At 49.8% G+C, this 21686-nt stretch overlaps 1 protein-coding gene across 3 annotated transcripts in view; it reads right to left on the bottom strand.

The window, feature by feature from the left end:
• Window positions 1-21686, bottom strand: part of ches1 (checkpoint suppressor 1) — a gene marked incomplete at its 3' end in the record, with an annotated part of 52691 nt that overhangs the window by 829 nt on the left and 30176 nt on the right. For 2 of the 3 annotated variants that reach the window (XM_079753836.1, XM_079753835.1), the window contains exons 3-5: window positions 18355-18506; window positions 10577-10635; window positions 1891-1999 (exon numbers count right to left, since the gene is read on the bottom strand). In XM_079753836.1, coding sequence (XP_079609962.1) covers window positions 1891-1999; window positions 10577-10635; window positions 18355-18506 — 320 coding nt within the window. The remainder of the gene's footprint in view (window positions 1-1890; window positions 2000-10576; window positions 10636-18354; window positions 18507-21686) is intronic. The other variant, XM_079753837.1, reaches the window with a different exon arrangement.

Consider the following 21686-nt stretch of genomic DNA (forward strand, 5'->3'; position numbering starts at 1 on the left):
TGGGGTTGTATGTTGTTTATTGTATGTTTCATTGTCTTTTATTGTATTATTGTAAATGAAGGTTATATTTTGTAAAATCCATCCCTATGGTCCAATCGACCTTTTGTATACAGAGCTTTTACTATTATCCACTGGGACACAAGTGTTGTGGTCCATAGCGGTAAGCAGGACGCAAATGATGAGCAAAAAAAACAAGAGATGCTAATCCATTTTACCCAGATAACGTGCATAGTGACACAGTCATACCTCTGGAAGGCAAGATTATTTTAGGAACAAATCAATTACTTATAGCAAATAAGCTTAATTTACACCGACTTGTCATTAGGGAAACTGTTAATAGATCGCAGTCCAAATCGGTCACACGTTGCAGAATTCGTTGCGGGTCACTTGTTAAAGTGTCACATTTATCTGTTACAGTATCGTATACATGATTATCATCCTTTATAGTGTCGTTTATACATAAATGTTACCCTGATATGTATCGTATGTACATGAATATTATCCTTTACACTGTCGTACATCATTTATATGAATGTTATCCTGTACAGTATCGTATATATACATGAATGTGGTCCTGCCTAGTATCGTTTATACATGCATGTTATCCTGTATAGTATGTTATCCATATCACATATATGAATGTTAACTCAGTAAGGCATTAGTGCATGTAGTAGGTGTGTTCTGACATCATATAAATCAAATGGAATTGTTAGGGGGGGGAGAGGGGGCTTTCCACCTCCTCTATCCCAGGGGATGATGTTCTTGCTCTGGGAAGGGAGAGGTAAAGGTGGTGGTGGTGTTGGGTGTTGGCATGGTAATATACGTAAAGAGAAAAAGTATGCAGCCATGGCGGTGTTCAAATATGCACAGCGTATCTTGAGAGAGAGAAAGGGAGTGAGGGAGAGAGAGAGGGAGAGAGGGAGAAAGGGAGAGACGGAGAGAGAGAGGGAGTGAGAAAGGCAGTGAGAAGAGCGAGGGTAGGAGAGAGGGAGAGAGAAGGAGAGATGGAGAGGGAGAGAGAGGGAGTGAGGGGAAAAGAGAGGGAGACAGAGAGAGGGAGATAGAAAGGGAGAGAGAGGGAGAGATGGAAGGTGCGAGCGGGAGTGAGAGGGAGCAAGGGGAGGAGAGAGGGAGCAAGGGGAGGACTCGAGGAGAGAGCGAGAGCGAGGGAGAGACAGATGCGGAGGGGGATGTTTAATTTATCACACGGTGTGCCCCATCATGTTCCCAGGCAGATGTGATAGATGTACGTGTCCGTGCACGCTCCCTGTGTTCTGCCGCCAGCCGAGAGGGCTTCCTGCTAACGCTAATAAACTTCGTAGTTTGAGTCTGTTTTGGAGTGTGTTTGTGTTTGTGTGTGTGTGTGTGTGTGTGTGTGTGTGTGTGTGTGTGTGTGTGTGTACGTGTGTGTGGATGCCTGTCTAGGTGTGTGTGTGTGCGTGTGTATGTGGACAGGTGTGTGTGTGTGTGTAAGAATGTGTGCAGGTGTGTATGTGTGTGTTTGTGTGTGCCCGTGTATGTCTGTGTGTGGGTGTGTCCGTGTGTGTGTGTCCGTGTGTGTGTGTGTGTCCGTGTATGTAAGTATGTAAGTGTGCAGGTGTGTTTCAATGTTTGCAGGTATTACATAAACACACACACACTTATGTCCCAAGTCAAAGGAAATGTCGAACACCTTTGTTTGACTTTCGAACACAAAAAACCTTGACAATGCTACCTATACATGGTGGGTCTGTGAGTGCGTTTGCGTGTGTGTGTTTGGTGACTAGGTGTGCGATGCGTCTGTTTGTTTGAAGTGTGAGTAGGAGACCTTTCTATACGAGGTGCGTTGGTGGATTAAAAAAAAAAAAAAAGTAAACGGGTTGATATCGTCTGGGGTCAAAGTTCACTGACCTTATGGTGGTGGTTCTGCTGCCGACGGGGCTCACGGGCAGGGGTCGTATTACGGGAAACAACCCCTGGTTCCTCACACGGGCACCATTCTGGATCACACTTCGGGGAGCTAGAGGGAGAGAGAGAGAAAGAGAGAGAGCAGACACAGGTGTTACACAAAGTCTCTTGAGTAAAGGGCCTAAAGTTTTAACGTAAACACTAGAGAGGGAGAGAGAGAGAGAGAGAGAGAGAGAGAGAGAGAAAAGGAAGAGGGGGGAGGGGAAATGAGGATGAAAGGATAGAAAGGAGTTAGGGAAGGAAGGAAGGACGAGCCCAGTGCGATCTCGACCCGTGACCGCAGGAGGGCCAGCCGAGCGCTTCACCGACCGGGCAATGTTGATGATCGAGGCGTGGTTCAATTGAGCGGGAATGCGTCATAAACGAGTTAAGGCCGCTGCAAATCATCGAATTAGCAACGACCGCGGGGCCTGCTAAGTTCAGACGGCCGCACTCTGCCCAGCGCCGGGCCTACAGCGGGGGGGCTGGAGTCCTGACAACACCCTTGGCCTCAGGAGCCTGGACCTCCGTCCACCTTAGAACCACCGGCCTCAAAGCAACTCACTGACAAACACTGAAACATGCTGCAGAATCAGGCTCAGATGAATTCAAGTTTCAGGTTTAAAAAATGAATAGACGAGTGAAGAGAGCATCTTTATTTTACTGTTTAGTCATGTCGCTGGCGTTTGTGTCTGGAGACTTGTATGCAACTATAAAATGGATTTATTTCATGGTACTAATAATCTGATATATTGTCTGTTGTTATTATTGCTGTTATAGTGCTTCCAAACATTTAAACATATACAACAAGACCAATGCTGTTGTCTAAAGTGACTTGCTTATTCAGATCCATGTCATTAGGAGCAGCTAGGGGTCATGTGGACATTGGGGGTAAAACAATTGATTTATTGATACACGCCTCTGACATGAAATCAGGAATTCATCTCCTGTTTCAGACCGCAAGTTGTCCAAGTAAAAATATCTGAAAAATTAAGAATTCTTCCACGTGAGGGGAAAAGATTTTTTCACGTGTGCAAATAGTCAGCCAACTGCCCTAGATCCAGCAAGGCAGAGTAGGCCTGCATTAGTTTCCCGAGAGGGAAATTCCTACCACATATGTGTAATGTTCAGTACACCATTGCGCTGGGTGATGGATTTCAGAAGCCAAACTGGAACAATCCGTACTGTGCCTTGGTCAAACCTCCACCACTCTCCGGACTTCTGTTTACTCAGGAGTGAAGAAACACGAGTGAAACAAAAGGAGAGGAGAGAAGAGAAGGGAAGAGAGAGAGAGGAGAGAAAGTGAGAGGACGGAAGACGAGAGAAGAGATAGAAGAGAGGAGAGAGGAGAGAGGGAGAGAAGAGGGGGGAGAGGAGAGAGGAGAGAGGGAGTGAAGAGAGGAGAGAGGATAGGGAAGAGAGGAGAGAGGGAGAGAAGAGGGGAGAGAGGAGAGAGGAGAGAGGGAGAGAAGAGGGGAGAGAGGAGAGAGGGAGTGAAGAGAGGAGAGAGGAGAGAGGGAGAGAAGACGGGAGAGAGGAGAGAAGAGAGAAGAGAGGGGAGAGAGGAGAGAGGGAGTGAAGAGTGGAGAGCGGAGAGAGGGAGAGAAGATGGAAGAGAGGAGAGAGGAGAGAGGGAGTGAAGAGAGGAGAGAGGAGAGAGAAGAGAGGAGAAAAATAAGGCAATGGAGAAATGAAGAAAAAGAGACACTTAGATAACAATAGATAGAAAAGAAACACAGCGAAGAGAAGGAAAGGGAAGACGAGAAAAGACGAGAAAGTGGTGGAGAACGGAAGAGGTGATTGTTTACAAGTGCAAAAAGCCAAAGTTATTTAGGGCTGGCTGCTCACCACAGCCACTCACGCAAACAGCTGTCATCTTACGTTCTGGGCTCCTTGCAGATGGTGACCTGCCGTTTGCGATGTCTGAAGCTTAAAGTGTTTTCCAAATACAAAACGCTTGCGACCGAGAAAAAACCCTCCATGCTACACACTCCATAGACGTGAGAAACTGTATGAGTTGTGCAGTGTAGTGTAATTCAAAGCTGTGCAGACTCAAGTTTTGTGGATTTGTGTACTGAGGAGTTTTGCAGCATCGCGCAGACTTGTGTAGTGTAGTCTAAAGTTGTGTGGCAAAGTGTAGAGTTGTGTCGTGTAGAGGTGTGTAGTGTCAAGTTGTGTAGAGTAGAGTAGTGTAGTCTGAACCTGTGTAGCGTAGTGTAGAGTTGTGTCGTGTAGAGTTGTATAGAGCAGAGTTGTGTAGACTAGAGTTGTGTAGACTACAGTTTTCTAGAGCAGAGTTGTGTAGAGTAGAGCGGTCTATTCTAAACCTGTCTGGCTTAATGTAGTACGAGTTGTGTCGTGTAGAGATGTGTAGAGTAGAGTTGCGTAGACTAGAGCTGTGTAGGCTAGAGTTATGTAGAGCAGAGCAGCCTGTTCTGAACCTGTGTGGCATAGTGTAGCACGGGTTGCGTCGCGTAGGGTTGTGTCGAGTGGTGCGCTGCACAGGAGTGTGTGTCGTTTTGATGTAATGACCAGACATGTTCGACCACTTGAAACGACCTGGACGGATCAGAAGCAGTGGTTGTGATCTGTCGTGTGCGTAACCTGCAGTGCGAGCACCACCTCAGGGGGGTGAAGCTACGACAGGGGAGACAGCCATCAAGGGGAGCTGAAGTAGGCTGCTTCACCGTGTGATCTGGATCTGCAGTCTGGGCGCCTTCCTGCCCACCTGCCTGCCTGCCTGTCTGCCTGTCTGCACGTCTGCACGTCTGCCTGCCTGCCTGTCTTTCTGTCTTTTCACCGTAATCAGTTGTGCTTTCCATAACCTTATAAGTAAATCTTGGTGCACAGTTGCACTCTTTTGTAATCTTGATCACCGCATGCTGCCGTGCACGCGTGTTTGTGTGTTTTGTGTGTCTGTGCGCGTGCCCATGTGTGTGTGTGTGTTTGTGTGTGTGTGTGTGTGTGAGAGTGTGTGTGTGTGTGTGTGGGAGTGCGCCAGGTCTCCCCGGGTCGATGTGCCTGCCCCCGCTCCACTTCCTTCTCCTCCCCCCTCCCCCCCAGCCATGCCTCACTCTAGTCAGGCTTCGGGTCGTCATGACAACGGTTCCCCCTTTCCACATGCCACAGAGTGGTAGATCATGCGTCAGCGGTGAGCGCGGTAGAGAGAGGCAGACACGGAGCACAGAGGGAGAGAGAGAGAGAGAGAGAGAGAAAACGAAAGAACGAGAGAGGGAGCGATAGTAAAAATACCAAGCTGTTTGACATGGTCTCTCAATGCACAGAGACACACTTCTACCCACCCCTGTTTGCCCTAGACACACACACACACATGCAAACACCATCACAACTATTCCGCTGTTGTCTCTCTCTCTCTCTTTGTCTCTCTAATTTATTTTTTTCTTTCTTATTGCGTCACTCGTTTGCTTATGCTTTCTCTATTTCTTCTCAAATCTCTCTGTTGATTTTTATCCTCTGTATTATTTCCTCTCTCACTTTCTCTGATCTAGTTTGTGGTCTTTGTCCCTCTTTATGTTTTTCTCAGTTTCACCAGTCCTTCTTGTGCTCTCTCTCTCTCTCTCTCTCTCTCTCTCTCTCTCTCTCCCCCTCTCTCCCTGTGTCATTATATGGAGGGTCGATGACTCATATCTCCTGGCATCCTCTCAGTGTCTGCAGGTAACAGACGGGGGGGGGGGGGGGGGAGGTAGTGTTGCAGAGGTCAGCTGACAGACTGGGGGAGAGGCATGTTACCCCACAACACACAACATAAAAGCAGAAACATAGAACCACACCGGAACATAAGTCAGCCCAACACAACGCAGTGCCTTAAAAAATGCAACGCAACAGCACCAAACAACAACCTAAGACAACAAATCACAACACAAAAACAAAAACGACAATCAAGCACAGCACAACAAAACACCACAAAACAATAACTCATCCCAATTCAGCACATAACACAACATATCCCACACAAGGCAGCACATCACCAGACCACACACACATCCCAGCAACAACATCCTAAGACTGGGATTTCGCAACACTAAACATAGTTAGCGAAAGGCTAACACACAACAAGCGCACGAGACAAGACAAAAGAACACACACAAAACACCAGCAACTGTCAACACACAGAGATTGCGCAATACTAAGCAAGCTTTTTATTTAATTCTGAATGGTCATGTTAGTACCTGAATGGAGAGGTCTACGAAGGGAGACTGGGGACCGGGTTTGAGAAGAGACAGAGGGAACATGTGTCATAGGCCCAGAGGAGGGACTCAAACCTGGGTTGCCACCAGCAGGTCTGCCAGCGGGGTGAGGAGCCACCGGGGCTGTCCAGCCAGTTACAGGTTAATAAAGCAGAGGCCGGGCTGGAGGTTTCAGGAGGTCAGGGGGAGGAAACTGTAAACCCTCGGCAGAAGGAGGAGGGTTCATGTTTCTGTTTGAGAACAGGGGCCGTACGTGTCTTTTCCCCTGGCCGTCTGTTTGACTTAGCTCCTCGTCCACACTCCTGTCTGTTTACCAGCCAGGGACACTCTGTGGTTGTACAAACTGGTTCTCCCCGACTACCTGTCTGTCTTTGTGTGTGTGTGTGTGTGTTTGTGTAAGTGTGTATGTCAGTCGGCCTTCCTGCCTGCCTATTTGTCTATTTGCTTGTTGCTCTGTGTATACGTGTGTGTGTGTGTGTGTGTGTGTGTGTGTTTGTGTGTGTGTCTGTGTGTCTGTGTGTCTGTGTGTGTCTGTGTGTGTGTCTGTGTGTGTCTGTGTGTGTCTGTGTGTGTGTGTGTGTGTGTTTCTGTGTGTGTGTGTGTGTGTGTGTGTGTGTGAGTGTGTGCAGGCATACCTGTCTGATTTCCAGGTCACGAAAAGTCTCCACTCTATCCCTCGGCCGCTCGCTTCTCCCTCCCCCTCCCCTCATGTGCAGTGTACACACACACACACACACACACACACACACACACACACACACACAGCTTTCCACTCTTTAAATGAGTTCCACATGGCATTGCAGTCTCAGTGCAGCCACAGGGCGAGCAAAACAGGCGTTAACACACACACACACACACACACACACTAAAACACACACACACAAGCAAACACACACACACACGCGCACAGAACTCTTACACTAACAACAGCCAAAAGTTCAAAGGTCGCTCCAGGCAGACTCTGAGAAAGCTACAATGTCAAAGTAGCCTCAAAACAACGTCGCCTGATTGGCTGCCTTGAGAATACCAGGATAAGGGCTGAGGCCAATAGCATGAAGTCTGCAATCAATCCATACATAAATTAATACATGAATCAATCAATCCATCAACTATCTATCAGACATCTATCTCTTTATCTATCCTTTTATCTTTATAGCATCTGTCTGACTCCCTTGTATTATTGAATACCAAATGATTATGACTGGAAATGTGACTTCTCATTCCAATAAACGTCACAAGAACTCCAGAAAACATAATTAGAATTCCCCGCGCGCGTGTGGTTGGGAGTTCTCTCCAAAGCAATCGCTCAAAATAGATTCACTTTATCGACGTAGTTGGGGAAACGACAGTGCTAAATTAAAAAGCACTTAAAGCTGTTGAATGCCAAACGACGAAAAACATGAAGAGGGATGACGCTGAGCTGATCCTAGAGCCCTATAAATATAGATGTCAATGTATAAATAAATATGGAATATATATAAATAGTATTATATCATTACAACTTCTGTTACTAGTATGTCTGTGGGGGGGATAAATATAACATGTAGGTGTAAAACGCATAATCTGTTCATGTTTATATATATATATTTCCTGCATACTAAATACAGCATCAGTTATCATAGCTGTGTCCTTAGAGACAGATCCTCTAACCACATCTACGAAGCACATAGAGAACAAATGTCTCAGCCAAGACGGGTCCGGTCAGCAGGGTGTTTTGGGGGGAAGCTACCCTTTAATACCACTATGAATGAGACCCCCTAAACCCCACCTCACGACCAAGGAGCCAGCACCGTCCCAACTCTCTGCCACCTCTTCCTCCCACACTGCCGTCCTCCCTCATCCATTTATTTCCCTCGCTTATATCCCTCTCCTCCCTGCACTAACCTAACACGGGTTGGGTGTTCCCTCTGTCCTCCCCCAGGTCAGGGGGCTCCTCCTGTCCCCCTCTTTAGCACCCGCCAGGGGGGGAGGGGTGTGTGTGTGTGTGTGTGTGTGTGTGTGTGTGTGTGTGTGTGTGTGTGGGGGGGGGGGGGGGGGGGACACCCGGGCGGAGGAATGCGTGCACTCACGAGGTGCTGTGAGACGCTCTGGATAAAATGCCCACCGGATAACATATTTATCTGACTGTTTAATCACTTTCCCAGCCCGTTTAATTCCGTTTGAATCGATCCATCCGTCCATGCGTCTATCTATCGATGTGTCTGTTGGAGCTGTCTGGCTGTCCGTCCGTCCACCCCTCGTGCCTTCACTCGTCAGTGTGTCTGTCCATCCGTCCATCCATCTGTCTCTCCTATGTGTCCAGACAGTCTGTCTCCGACAGCCTCTTCCCAGACAGGGCTGGGCAAGATTATGAATATATTAATGCATATATGTCTGTTCCAGTGTCTGTGTGTCTGTGTGTGTGTGTGTTTATGTGTGTGTGTGTGTGTGTGTGTGTGTGCATGTCTGTGTGTGTGCATGTGTGTGTGTGTGTGTGTGTGTGTGTGTGTGTGTGTGTGTGTGTGTGTGTGTGTGTGTGTGTGTCTGGGTATGCGTGTACAAATGCATTGGCGGGCACATGCTCATCTTTGTCTGTTACTATGTGTCTATGTGTCGGACCACTTCGCGAAGGGAGTCCGAGGGGTTGTCCCAGACACAAACCCTCTCTCTCTCTCTCTCTCTCTCTCTCTCTCTCTCTCTCTCTCTCTCTCTCTCTCTCTCTCTCTCTCTCTCTCTCTCTCTCTCTCTCTCTCTCTCTCTCTCTCTCTCTCTCTCTCTCTCTCTCTCTCTCTCTCTCTCTCTCTCTCTCTCCTTTCCTTCTCATGTGTGTGTGGGTGCTCCTTGACCATTACCGCTCCATTATAGCGGCCGTGTGGTGCGGAAGCCTAATGCATCCGCACCACCCCCCACCTACCCCCACCTCCATCTGGGGTGGGGGCCGGTCGCTCCAGCGCTAGGAGGAGTGCTCCCTGATTAGGATTGAATGTCCATTTAAACTGCCGTCCAGGCCACCAGGGAGGGGAGAGAGGGGGAGAGGGGGAGGAGGAGGAGGAGACAGGGGAGGAAGTGAAGGGAAGTGGTGGTCAGTGGGGGGTGGCGGCGGTGATAAGGTTGAGAGAGGTGAGAGAGGAGGGAGAGAGGGAGGGGGAGAGGAGGGCGTGAGAGGAAGTCAAGGGAATGTATGGTTGGTTGGGGGTAGGAGCTAAGAGAAGACGGGATGGGGGAAAGAAGAGAGGAGGAGATGAGGACCTCTCATCTCCTCCTCTCCCTTCTCCTCCCCACCCTCTACTCTCATCCCCAGCCTCTTCTCTCCTACCCTTCCTCTCCTATCCTCCCCTCTCCCCTCCTCCCCACCCATCTCCTCTCCTCCTCTCCTCCCCTCTCATGTCCTCTCCTCTCATCTCCTCCCCTCTCCTCTCCTCCTCTCCTCCCCTCTCATGTCCTCTCCTCTCATCTCCTCCCCTCTCCTCTTCTCCTCCTCCCCTCCCCTCTCATGTCCTCTCCTCTCATCTCTTCCCCTCTCCTCTTCTCCTCCTCTCCTCCCCTCTCATGTCCTCTCCTCTCATCTCCTCCCCTCTCCTCCCTCAAGAGCAGATAAAGCAGGAAGAACAAAGAGGTGGTTGGAGGAGCGGAGAGGAGATTAAAGACGGGAGAGGGCTCGGTCAGGATTGACGTGGACGACGGCGTCTTGTTGTTGAGTGTGCGTTTGTTTTGTTTGGGGTGTTGTTTTTGTTGTTCTTGTGTGAGACAAGGGTGTAAAATCTAAATTAAAAAACACACACACACACACACACACACACAAGCGAGATCTTCAATTTCACTCACTCCCTACCTCTCTCTCTCTCGCTCTCCCTCCCTCTTGCTCTCTATCACCTTACGCATGCACTCAACAGATCTCTCTCTCGCTCTGTTTCTTGCTCTCGCTCTTGCGCTCTCTCTCTCGCTCTCTCTCGCTCTCTCTCTCATGCACGGGCTCGCTCACCAGATCTCTCTCTCACTCTGCAGCTCTGTTTGTTTTTTTTAACTTAGAAATATGCCTCTTTGGAAGAAAGCATCCTCCTCTGGCAGGGAGCCAAGTGTCAGAAGCCGGCACTTTGTATTCTCAAGGTGCGTCTGAACACAGGGACTCTGAATTGAGATGATTGGAGCTGGCACATCCATGGAGAGCGGGAGGGAGAGGGGGGAGAGGGAGGGAGAGAAAGGGAGAGAGGGAGAGGGAGATTGAGGCCAAGAGGGAGAGAGTGTGAGGGAGAAGGGAGAGGGAGAAGAGAGCGTGAGGGAGAGGGGATAGGAATGAGAGGGGAGAGAGAGAGAGCGATGGAGGAGACAGAGAGAGAAGGGAGAAATGGAGGGGGAGAGGGGGGATACAGAGCGAGAGGGAGAGAGAGAGGGGCTGATAGAGAGAGACAAGTACAGGATCACACATAACAAACAAGGGGGTTCGTGGAAGGCAAAAATGGTACCTTGCAAGAGAACTCCTCCATTCTTTCTGAAGAGGGGACTCCCCGACCACAACGGAGGACTGCAGAGAGAGAGAGAGAGAGAGGGAGAGCGAGAGGTAGAGAGAGGCAGAGGTAGAGGCAGAGAGAGAGAGGTAGAGCGAGAGGTAGAGAGAGGCAGAGGTAGAGGCAGAGAGAGGGAGGGAGAGAGAGCAGGTCAAAAGAATGAAAGCGTGACAGTGATATCAGAATTTGAGACAGAATGTAAACAAGATAATACAGATATATATTTATAAATACAGAGAGAGAGAGAGAGGGGGGGGGGGGGGAGAGAGAGAGATGGACATACGGAGACAAAGAGGGGGGGGAGATAGTGAGAGAGTGAGAGATCGGAATTCCATCACATACCGGTAAGAGAGATATAAGGTACGAGATGAGACATATATATAGACAGCTCAAAAACAGAACAAAAATTGATTATCAGAGAACGAGTGACAAAGAGAGAGAGAGAGAGAGAGAGAGGGACAGAGAGAGAAGTGGTCAGTCATTTTTCATCATGTAACAGCGGCCATGGCAGTGGAGCGCGGAGGCATATCGCTATGCACTGGAATCCCGGCCCATAAGCGGGGAGCGTGTGATTATAGTGATTACGGTCCCGGGTGTCCCTCTGTTGCCTTTATTCCCTGTGATTACCTCAGAGAATTACAGCCTCGCCACGGCCGCCGCCGTCCACGGGGGTAATTTCTCATGACAGCCCTCCCCCCCAGCGCCCCCACCCCCCCAATCCCACACACCACCAGCAACACCAGCACCGCCAGCACCACCACCGACCCATTCACACTCCCAGTCAATCAGACCCCCCAAGGCACAGGCGCGCACACACACAACCGCGAAATGATGATACACACATGTGTTCGCTCCTGGACGGGAGTGCACGTGGTGAGACGGAGGCACACATGTGCGCACACACACACACACACACACACACACACATGCGAGCACACACACACACACACACACACACACACACACACTTGATCTGAAGGGAAAGGCTCTGTTAAGGGCACAAGCACAAACTCACATTGTGCGCACATACTTAAACACCACACACACGCACGCAGGTACGCCCACAGACACGCACACACAGACAGGCACGTACTGTATAGACGGCTGAGCACATGTACAGTGACATAGATAGAGCTCCTGGGTGTGAGTTAATCGTTGCACCACTAATGAGGAAGATGATGACGGCATTCCTCACGGAGACAGATACGTCTCCACACCACTGCAAACACATGTGCCACACTTATTACACACACACACACACACACACTGGCCGCAGTTATTTCCCATTGTTCACTGATAGAGGGACAGTGGCGAAAGAATTAAAAAGAGGGATCAAATGAACTTCTTATCTATAGTTAAAGACAGACAGGCAGACAGACAGACAGACAGGAAGACAGACAGACAGGAAGACAATCAGACAGATAGACAGACAGAAAGACAGACAGGAAGAAAGTGTGACAGGAAGACAGATAGACAGACAGGAAGAAAATGTGACAGGAAGATGGACAGAAAGTCTGACAGACAGGATGACAGACAGACAGACCGACAGACAGACAAGCAGACAAGCAGACTGTCGAGGATGGAGACGGCGGTCTCAATATTTCTGGGCCGTGAAATCGGAGTAAACCAGTGAGAGACGAAGGGAGGCAGACGAATTAAACGATTTCCAAAGACAAAGGCAAAAGTTGAGCGCATTAAAAGACACGCTGGAAAAGCCATTACCACAGAAAGTCAGCCAGGCAGGCGAGCCGGCGGACCCGCAGACAGACCGGCGAACCGGCAGACAGACAGACAGACAGGCAGACAGACAGACAGACACAGAGCTAGGACACACAGCCATGCCACAAAGTGGAGGAGGAGGAGGAGGTGGAGGAGCACAAGCAGGAGGAGGAGGAGAAGGAGGATTAGGAGGAGGAGGATGAGGAGGAGGATGAGGAGGATGAGGAGGAGGAGGAGGAGGAGGAGGAGGATGAGGAGGAGGAGGAGGAGGATTAGGAGGAGGAGGAGGAGGAGGAGGAGGAGGTGGAGGAGGAGGAGAAGTTAGGGAAGCCGAGGGGCCCGGACGCGAACACGATCAAAGACGCTGACGACGTTCCCCCAGAGTGGGACAAGGAGACGTGTGGAACGCCGGACACCGAGGCACACGCGTGTCAACAGGGAAGCGGAGAGATGCCCTCTCACACCAAAGGAAGGGGTTTCACTGGCGCTGCTGCGCTCTGGGTTCCAAACGCAAGCCTTGTTTTTACGAGACGCAAAGCCTCCAAAAATAAGAGGATTTAGACATCTCATGTTGCTCACAGATCGTCAGATGTAAGGGACGGACGCGCGCATGCGCAAGCACACACACACAGACACATGCAGACGCGCAGGCATGCTCGTATACAGACACGTGCACGCACACACACACACACTCAAACAAAAAATGGCTAGCAAAGGAAAGCAAATTTCAGCCCTGAGACCACCTGCTGTTGCCATGGAGAGTTGCCATGTTGCGTTGCACGGCGATAACATATTTTTCCTGCGTTAACAGCCTGTCTGTTTTCCCTGCACCTCCCTCCCCACCCCACACTCTCCCATCTGATTCTCCCTTTCTCCCCCCTATGTCTTTCACACTTCTGTACCATCCCTCCACTGTTCCTCCACAACCATTTTATTCATCCTCACCCCTCTCCCTTTCTTTTCTCTCACCACCCCCTCTCCTCTCTCCCTCACTTCCCCACTCGCCGCTCGTGCTTGCGCCCATCCATCTCTCGCTCTCCCCCTCTCTCTCCCCATCCCCCTGTCTCTCTCTCTCTCTCCTTCTCTCTTGCCTCTTCTCCCCCTGTCTCTCTCACCTCCCTTCTTCTCTCTCTCCCACCCTTTCTCCCCCTTCTGTCTCTTCCTCCCCCTGGTCTCGCTCTCCTCCCTCCTTATCACTCCTCCTCTCGCCTCCACTATAGCTTCCCTCCTTCTCTGTCACCCTCCCTCCCTCCCTCACTCCTCCCTCTCTCTCTCTCCCCCTCCTTACACTCAACTCCTGCTTTTCAACAAATAGCTTTGTGGCGCGACGGCACCTGCCTTTTAGTGCGTGTGTTGCCATGGTGGCGCGTTGCCGTTGCCTAGGCAACCCTGCACATTAATCTGCCGGGCGATGGGCTAAACTCGTGGCAGGCGGCTCGCTCGGCATCTCCCACTGCCACCCCTCATCTTACTCTTACAGCGGGGGAGAGAGAGAGAGAGGAAGGGGGGGGAGGGAGGGGAGGGAGAGGGAGAGAGAAAGGAGGAAAGAGGGTGGGGAATATAAAGGGGAGGGAGAGAGACAGGGGATAGAGCAGGGAGGGAGAGGGAGGTGAGAGTGGGAATGAGGGAGGGTGAGAGAAAGGGGGAGAGAGGGAGAGAAAGGGGGAGGGAGGGAGAATGGGGGGAGAGGAGAGGGAGAGAAAGGGGGAGAGAGGAAGGGAAAAGAGAGAAGGGTGAGTGATAGAAAGAGAGTGCTGCAGAAAGGGAGAAGAGAAGGAGGGGGAGAGGCTGGGAGAGAGAGAGAGTGAGAGAGGGGGGTTCCTTAACACCCTTGAGACACTACCCCCCCCACACTTTCGACACCCCCTCTTCCTCCTCCTCCCTCACCAACACCACCATCAACCACCACCAGCACCACCACCACCACGGCTCCTCCTCCACCACCTCCATCCAGATGCTGATGGGGTGTGAAGGAATGCACCACGGAGCTGACCTTCCAGCCAGCGTGCGCTCTCTTTCCAAGTCTCATGCACGCACACACGGACACGCCACGCACACACACACAGACCGCGTCCATGGAAATGCTGTAAATGTCTTGCATATGTCAGCAAAGGATAAATTTAATTAACGCACGCACACACGTGCACCCACACGCCCACAAAACAAGCGGTGCATGCACCGTGGACATAGGTAAAAAGTGCACGGAATAACACAGGCACAAGCATGTGCACGGCCACTCGCACACACACACGCTCTCATTTACATGTTTGCATGCAGACATGCATTCACACACACACACACACACACACACACACACACACACACACACACACACACACACACAGATTTGCATACCAGCAAGCCCACACACACCAGCTCTCGCACATACACACTCACGCAGTGGCGAGCGCACATTAGCAGTGAACTGCAGGTGGGGGATGGCGGTGAGTTATTACGGTCCGCGGAGGGCTGAGAGGTAGGAGAGTAAAGGACAAAGAGAAGAGGTGTCTCCCTTCCTCTCAATCCATCTCTCCTTCTCTCTCCATCATCTCTTGCCTCTCACCCCTTCCCTCTCACTCTCCGCCCCTCAATTAGTCATGTACCCCCTCAGCACCCGCCCCCCCACCGTTCCTCTCCTCCTTTCAGTCGTCCCTCTCTCTCTCCCTCCTCTCACCCTTCTTCTCTACCCCTCTCCTCCTCCTTTCTGTCTTCAGCCACTGCCCCCCTCTCTCTCTCTCTCTCTCTCTCTCTCTCTCTCTCTCTCTCTCTCTCTCTCTCTCTCTCTCTCTCTCTCTCTTCTCTCTCTCTCTCTCTCTCTCTCTCTCTCTCTCTCTCTCTCTCTCTCTCTCTCTCTCTCTCTCTCTCTCTCTCTCTCGTCGAGAGCGTCCACTACAGCCGGTCCTTGACCCTGACTGAACGTGGACGGTCCTGCGAGGAGCTGCCAGTGTAACAGCATCAGGTCGTCTTCCCTTCAGAGACGCAGCAGCTTCCATTGATCTGATCAGAGCACGTGCACTGAGTCACGCATGCGCACACACAAACACAAACACAAACACACACGACATACACTCTCTCTCTCTCTCTCTCTCTCTCTCTCTCTCTATATATAAATAAATAAATAAAGATATATATATATATATATATACATACATACACAAACACACACACACACCTACCTATCAACCTATCTATCTATCTTTATATACAGTATATATATATATATATATATATATATATATATATAGATAGATAGATATACATACAAGTACACACACACACACACACACACACACACACACATACACATACATTCATGCGTATAGTCCATATAGACCCACTATATAGATTATAATTAGCGTTGCCTAGTTTTCCTTCAGTCACTTATATCTGAAAGACAACTAAAAGTACACCACGTTGGATGTGCCGGAGAAGGAAATTCAAAGTCTTCATGGAGCTTACTTTGAATATATTCCATGCAGACCGAGAAAGTACCTCAAACTGTTCCCATTTTGTCAAGACATGTTGACGAAGGCACATGCAGGATTTGTAATATTCCACCGATTGAACTTATCTGCTGATGTTCAAGTATATCCGTGGTCTTTCCGGAAAATAATGTTTGATGAGTGGCCTTGTTATCTTTCGATCTGGGAACAAACATCAAACCCTCCCCCCTCCCCCCCCCCCCTTACCTCTCTCTCCCGCAAAAACAAAGGCTATGATAAAACGTCAGCGTTTGGGAACTTTGTTTATCGTGATATGAATATTTACGGCGTCTCGCAAACAATCGAATGCAGCGGCGGGGACATTAAAACGCGAGTGATACGCTATAGACTTTATAATAAAAAAGGCAACCACACACACATACACAGGCCTGAGTGCACAAACACACATACACAGCGACACACACACACACACACAGGCACGCACAAATAGAGATACAGGAGGATGGTCTGGACAGGGGCCATCAGGAAACCCCCTACTCTAACCACGGAAATTGACCCCAACAATTTCCCTCTCCGGGTTAGGATGCAAATTACCCCCCCCCCCCCCCACACAGACACACACACACACACACACCTCCACCTCTATTCCTACACCCACCTCCTCCACCCCCCCCACCCCAAAGCCCACCTGTGTCGCCAACAGAACCAACGATTTGTTCCACTTCCCCATACCTCATTGTTCAAAATGACACTTTTACATTTTTACTGTGAACCAATTATTCTGTCTTCCTCACATTCCACTAGCACCGCCAGCCAGCCCAGCCCAGCACTACCGGGGGGGGGGGAGGGAGACACAGTGAGGGCAAGACAGAGAGCGAGAGAAAGAGGGGGAGAGAGGGAGAATGAGAGAGTGAAGGAGAGATAGACAGAGATAGACAGCAATATACAGAGAGAGAGCCAGAGAGAGAGAAAGAGAAAGAGAGAGAGAGTGAGAGACAAAGAGGATGAGAAAGAGAGAGAGGGAAAATGAGGGAGGGAGGGAGAGAGACAGAGAGAGAGTGTGAGAGTGAGGGAGAGAGAGGGAGGGCAAGATAGAGAGAGAGATCCTCTGGGACTCACTGGGGTTGTGGGAGAACTGAAAATAGGAAAATATGATGTGTGAAGAGGGGTGAGGGTAAGGCTGGAGGGAAGATAAGAAAATTAGAGCAGAGAGGAGATAAGGAGATAAGGAAAGGAAATGATAGGAGGAGAGGGGAGGGGAGGGGGGATGAGAGAGGGGAGGGGAGAGGAGAGAGGAGAGAAGATGGAGAGATGACTGGAGAGGAGAGGGGACGACTACGTATAAGATGAAAGCAGATAAGATAAGCGTAAATTTGGGGGAACTCTGTCGGATTATAATTGAATGATGAATTGTCAGAGCAAGGGTTCAAAAGATGGGAAAGTGAGCGAGAACAATGGACTGGCACACAAACGGATAGATGGATGGATGCATAAATGGATGGATGGATGGATAAATTGATAGATAGATAGATGGATACATTGATAGATGGATAGATGGATCAATAGATAGAAAAGACAGGTAGAAAAAAAATTCATATATAAACTAATAAACTGAGAGAAACACAGTCAGTAGAATGAGGAAAATGTACAGAGTGAGAGAGGAGATAACTAGAGGGAGAAAAAGAGAGAGATAGAGCAGAGGGATAGAGGAGAGAGCAGAGAGATAGAGGAGAGAGCAGAGAGATAGAGGAGAGAGGAGAGAGAGGGGAGAGAGAGGGGGAGAAGAGGTGTGGAACGAGAGGGCAAGCAAATAAAGGAACACAGAAGAAAACATCAGCTGCCCCTCCTTCTGACTGTCATGTGCCCACGGGGGTGGGAGGGAGAGAGAGAGGGAGGAAGGGGGGAGGGAGGAATTGGGAGAGGTAGGGGGGGCATAGACCATTAGCACCTGGGTGGAGGGAGGGAGTGAGGGAAGGAGGTGGGGCAGGAGGGGAGAACACTGGATGGGGGACAGATAGAGAGAGAGATAAAGAGAGGTAGAGAGCTGATACATGTAATGGAGGTGGCAGATGAAAGCAGTAAGTAACAAGCAAAGCGTGTGGAGTCTTGATGTATCTGAGGTGGGGATGAGGGGGGCCAGCAGGGCGGCAAGGAGGCTAGGGGCGATACAGGGGAACCCAGCCCACTCTGGGTTCTACAGAGCTTGACTCTTCGATCAACGGGCCTAGGCCCCTCTCCATCTTTCAATGACATGTTTATTATACGGTGATGCTTAGCAATTCACCTGTCCAACCATTTATTCGTCCGTCCATCCGTCCAGCCGTCCATCTATCAATCCATTGAACAGCTCCCTCCCGCCATCTCTCCCTCCTTCCCTCCCTCCCGTCATCCCTCCATCACTCCCTCCATACCTCCCTCCCTCCATTCATCAGTGCCTCCCTCTCTTCCTCCATTCCTCCCTCCCTCCATCCATCCCTAACTCTCTACTTCCCTCCCTCCTTCCATCCCTCCCGCCCTCCCTCCCTCCCTCTCCCCTCCACCCACCCTCCAGTGGGCAGCGGGGAAGGGTCTTACCTGGGCTGGTATGTCTGCGTCAGGGTGGGCGGTGACGTGGAGGGCGTTGCCAGGCCAGGTGAGTAGGGGTGGTAGGGGGTCTTCTTCAGGGCCTGGATCAGGTTGTGCCGGTACTCCGGGTCTATGGACCACAACGAGCCTTTACCGATACTCTGGGGGACAGAACACAAACACTCACATTTACCATTGCACTTCCAATAGCAGTTTTGAAAGGAGAGCGATCGGTCAATAAAGTTTGATTATGTGTGAGGACACATTATAGGCAGCATCCCAATAAAACAGATGATATTGTTGTTGATTGTTCTGAGGCTTCATGGACCAGAACGTGAAGGCAGACAGGAGAGGGGCTTGAAAGCAAGAGGTAAACATGTAGCTCAGTAGGGCCGCAGGTTGCTACCGCTTTACCCTAATGAGACACTGTCCTCAACGCAGGCAGCTAGAGGGGGGGAGGGGGGAAACCAAGAGAGAGAAGGGGTAGGAAAGAGGTAAACCAACAAACGATAAACAAAGACAAGATTGTAGATTTAGAGTATAACCAAACACTAAAAACAAACAGAGAGAGAAAGACAGGGAGAGTAAGATGAGAGAGAGACAGCGAGAGAAAGAGAGAGACAGCGAAAGAGAGAGAAATAGAGAGAGAGAGAGAAATAGAGAGAGAGAGGTAGAGCAAGAGAGACAGCGAGATAGACAGACACAGAGAGAGAGAGAGAGGGACACACACAGACAGACAGACAGACAGACAGACAGACAGACAGACAGACAGACAGACAGACAGACAGACAGACAGACAGACAGACAGACAGACAAAGAGAGAGAGACCAGAGCTAGGGTATAACTGCTGGTGGTACCAGTGTTTTCCCTGAGGCGCTCCACAAACACAGAAGAACACACTGACCTCCAACATGGCCGACGGCACATCCCACCCCGGCTCCAAAGTCCAGACCCTCCCTGTACGACTCCTGTTTACCCCGTACACACAGACACAGACACACACACACACACACACACACACACAAACACAAACACAGGCATAAACACAAACCACCTCACATACACACACACACACACACACACAGACACACACACATAGGCTCAGGCAGGCACGCACACACACACCTGCTCAGGCATGCACACACACACACACACACACACACACTCACACACACACTGCATCCCGACACAAATAGAATCCAACAAAAGCCAAACCCTGGCGTACACTAAAGTCCACACTAACAGCAGCAACAACAACAACACAACCACAGTCCGACTACAAAGGAAAACGCCTTTCACCCCCGCAGCCCAGTCTGCATTCCTGCAGGATCCCCCAGCTAGCCTCCCCGCTAGACCTCTTCCTCCCTAAGCCCGCCTCTCCTGGCCTCTGAGATGAAGTGAAGGGAAAAAACACATGAAGCGTTTTCGATTAAGACCCAGGGAAACTTTAACTTTTTCCATCCCAGAGGGGATGATGTGATGCTGGTGTTTATTTTTAGATCAAAGCAGCCCCCCCCCCCTTCTCCATACCTAATGAAGCCTCTGGCTCTCTGATATTAGTGGAAGAAGTCTATAGATTATAGCGTATGTGTGTTTGCGTGCATATGAATGTGTGTGTGTACGTGTGTGTATGTATGTTTGTGTGTGCGAGTGCATATGTGTGTATGTATGTGTGTGTGTTTATGCATGCGTGTGTGTGCATCACACAATTATGTGTGTATATTGCACGTGTGTGTGTGTGTGTGTGTGTGTGTGTGTGTGTGTGTGTGTGTGTGTGTGTGTGGCACGTGTGTGTGCACGGGGCAGTCAATTTCCAAGACATGCCTGCTTGAAAGCAAAAACATTTTGTTTCTCTCTCTCCCTCTCTAAGAGTAACTCGCCCCTTATGTTTCCTCGTTCTCAGTCATTTCAACAGAAGATTGCGAAATCATGGACATTATGTGGTGATTGTATGTATGTGTGTGTGTTTGCTGATGGTGGGGGGGGGGATCAGATAAAGGTTTCAGCATGTGGAGGACAATCCAGATTGATTTGATTCTACAGTCTTCGCCTTACAATACCACAGTACTGTAATACAGTGCTGTCCTACAACAGTACTACTACATTATTGTACTTTACAGCAACTGTAATAGCATTAAGCCACATTAAGAATGATGCGTCTTTTTCACAGTGATTAAATGCCACTTTGGCTTTTTTCACAGTGAATTAAATGCCACTTTGGTTTGCTTCAACACTTAAAAAAACAACAAAAACAACAATATGCAATGATAAGTATCCAATGGAGGGCATTATTTTAGCGCTCCCAAACGAATAAAACAATGTTTTTATTTATTTGAGTCATTTAGGAGACGTTTTTGTGCAAAGCGACTTTGGGTTCCAATGAATTAGTGTCAAACCGTCTTTGCTCCAGCATTGTCCTAAGCAACTGGAATACCGTTGTCTGTACGTGTAGAACAGAGTGACCTGTTCCGATTGGTTACTGACACCCCAATGAACTGCGAGCATTCCTGTGAGTTCCCAACTGATCTGAAGAGAACAAGCATGTCCTAAACCAACTTAGTGTTTAATATGATATGCTACATGCTAGTCCCGCTCAAAACACTGTTTGACCACAAACTAGCGGCACTGTTAGCACGAGCTAGCAGCTAACAGGATGGCTGAGTGTCTGGATCCGCACATTAGTAGGCCATATGTTGTGGTACTGATGTGTGTGTGCGTGTGTGTGTGTGCCAAGTTCCCCACAGAGTGTGATATTACCCAGCGTGCACTGCTCCCGGGAGTGCTTCGATTACTGCCAGCGACGCCTCCCCTGGAGAGTGTAATATTACACACACACACACACACACACATACGCTCACTCCCACCACCCGGACCCCCACTGGGGGCACACCGCCCCCACCCGACCAGCCATCCATCCATGTGTGTCCATCTTTGTGTGCATTTCTGTGTGTCTATGTGTGTGCATGCATGCGTGCGTGAACATGTGTGTGTGTGTGTGTGTGTGTGCGTGCGTGTCTCAGGTCTGCCCACCTGCCAGTCGATTAAATCAATGCTCTCTGCAGGAACACTGTCGGTCTGGCCTGTGTCGCCACCGCCACCAATCAGATAGCCAATCAGATGCTCCGTATACCCCCCCCCCCGCCCACCTGCCCGCCCGCCCCCCCACCCCACATCACACCTCGGGCTGATAGTCCAATCACAGAGGAGTCCGTCACCTGGATTGTTCAGCGGTCGCCTAGGCAACAGGCTGCAACACCAAGGGGTGGAAAAGTAATTGGGAGAATCTGGACTCTATCTGTTCTTTTTCTCTTGTTGTTATTGTTGTTGTGGTTGCGTTTGAG

This window comes from Pollachius pollachius (assembly GCF_949987615.1).
Source record: "Pollachius pollachius genome assembly, chromosome: 16".
Classification (NCBI taxonomy): domain Eukaryota; kingdom Metazoa; phylum Chordata; class Actinopteri; order Gadiformes; family Gadidae; genus Pollachius; species Pollachius pollachius.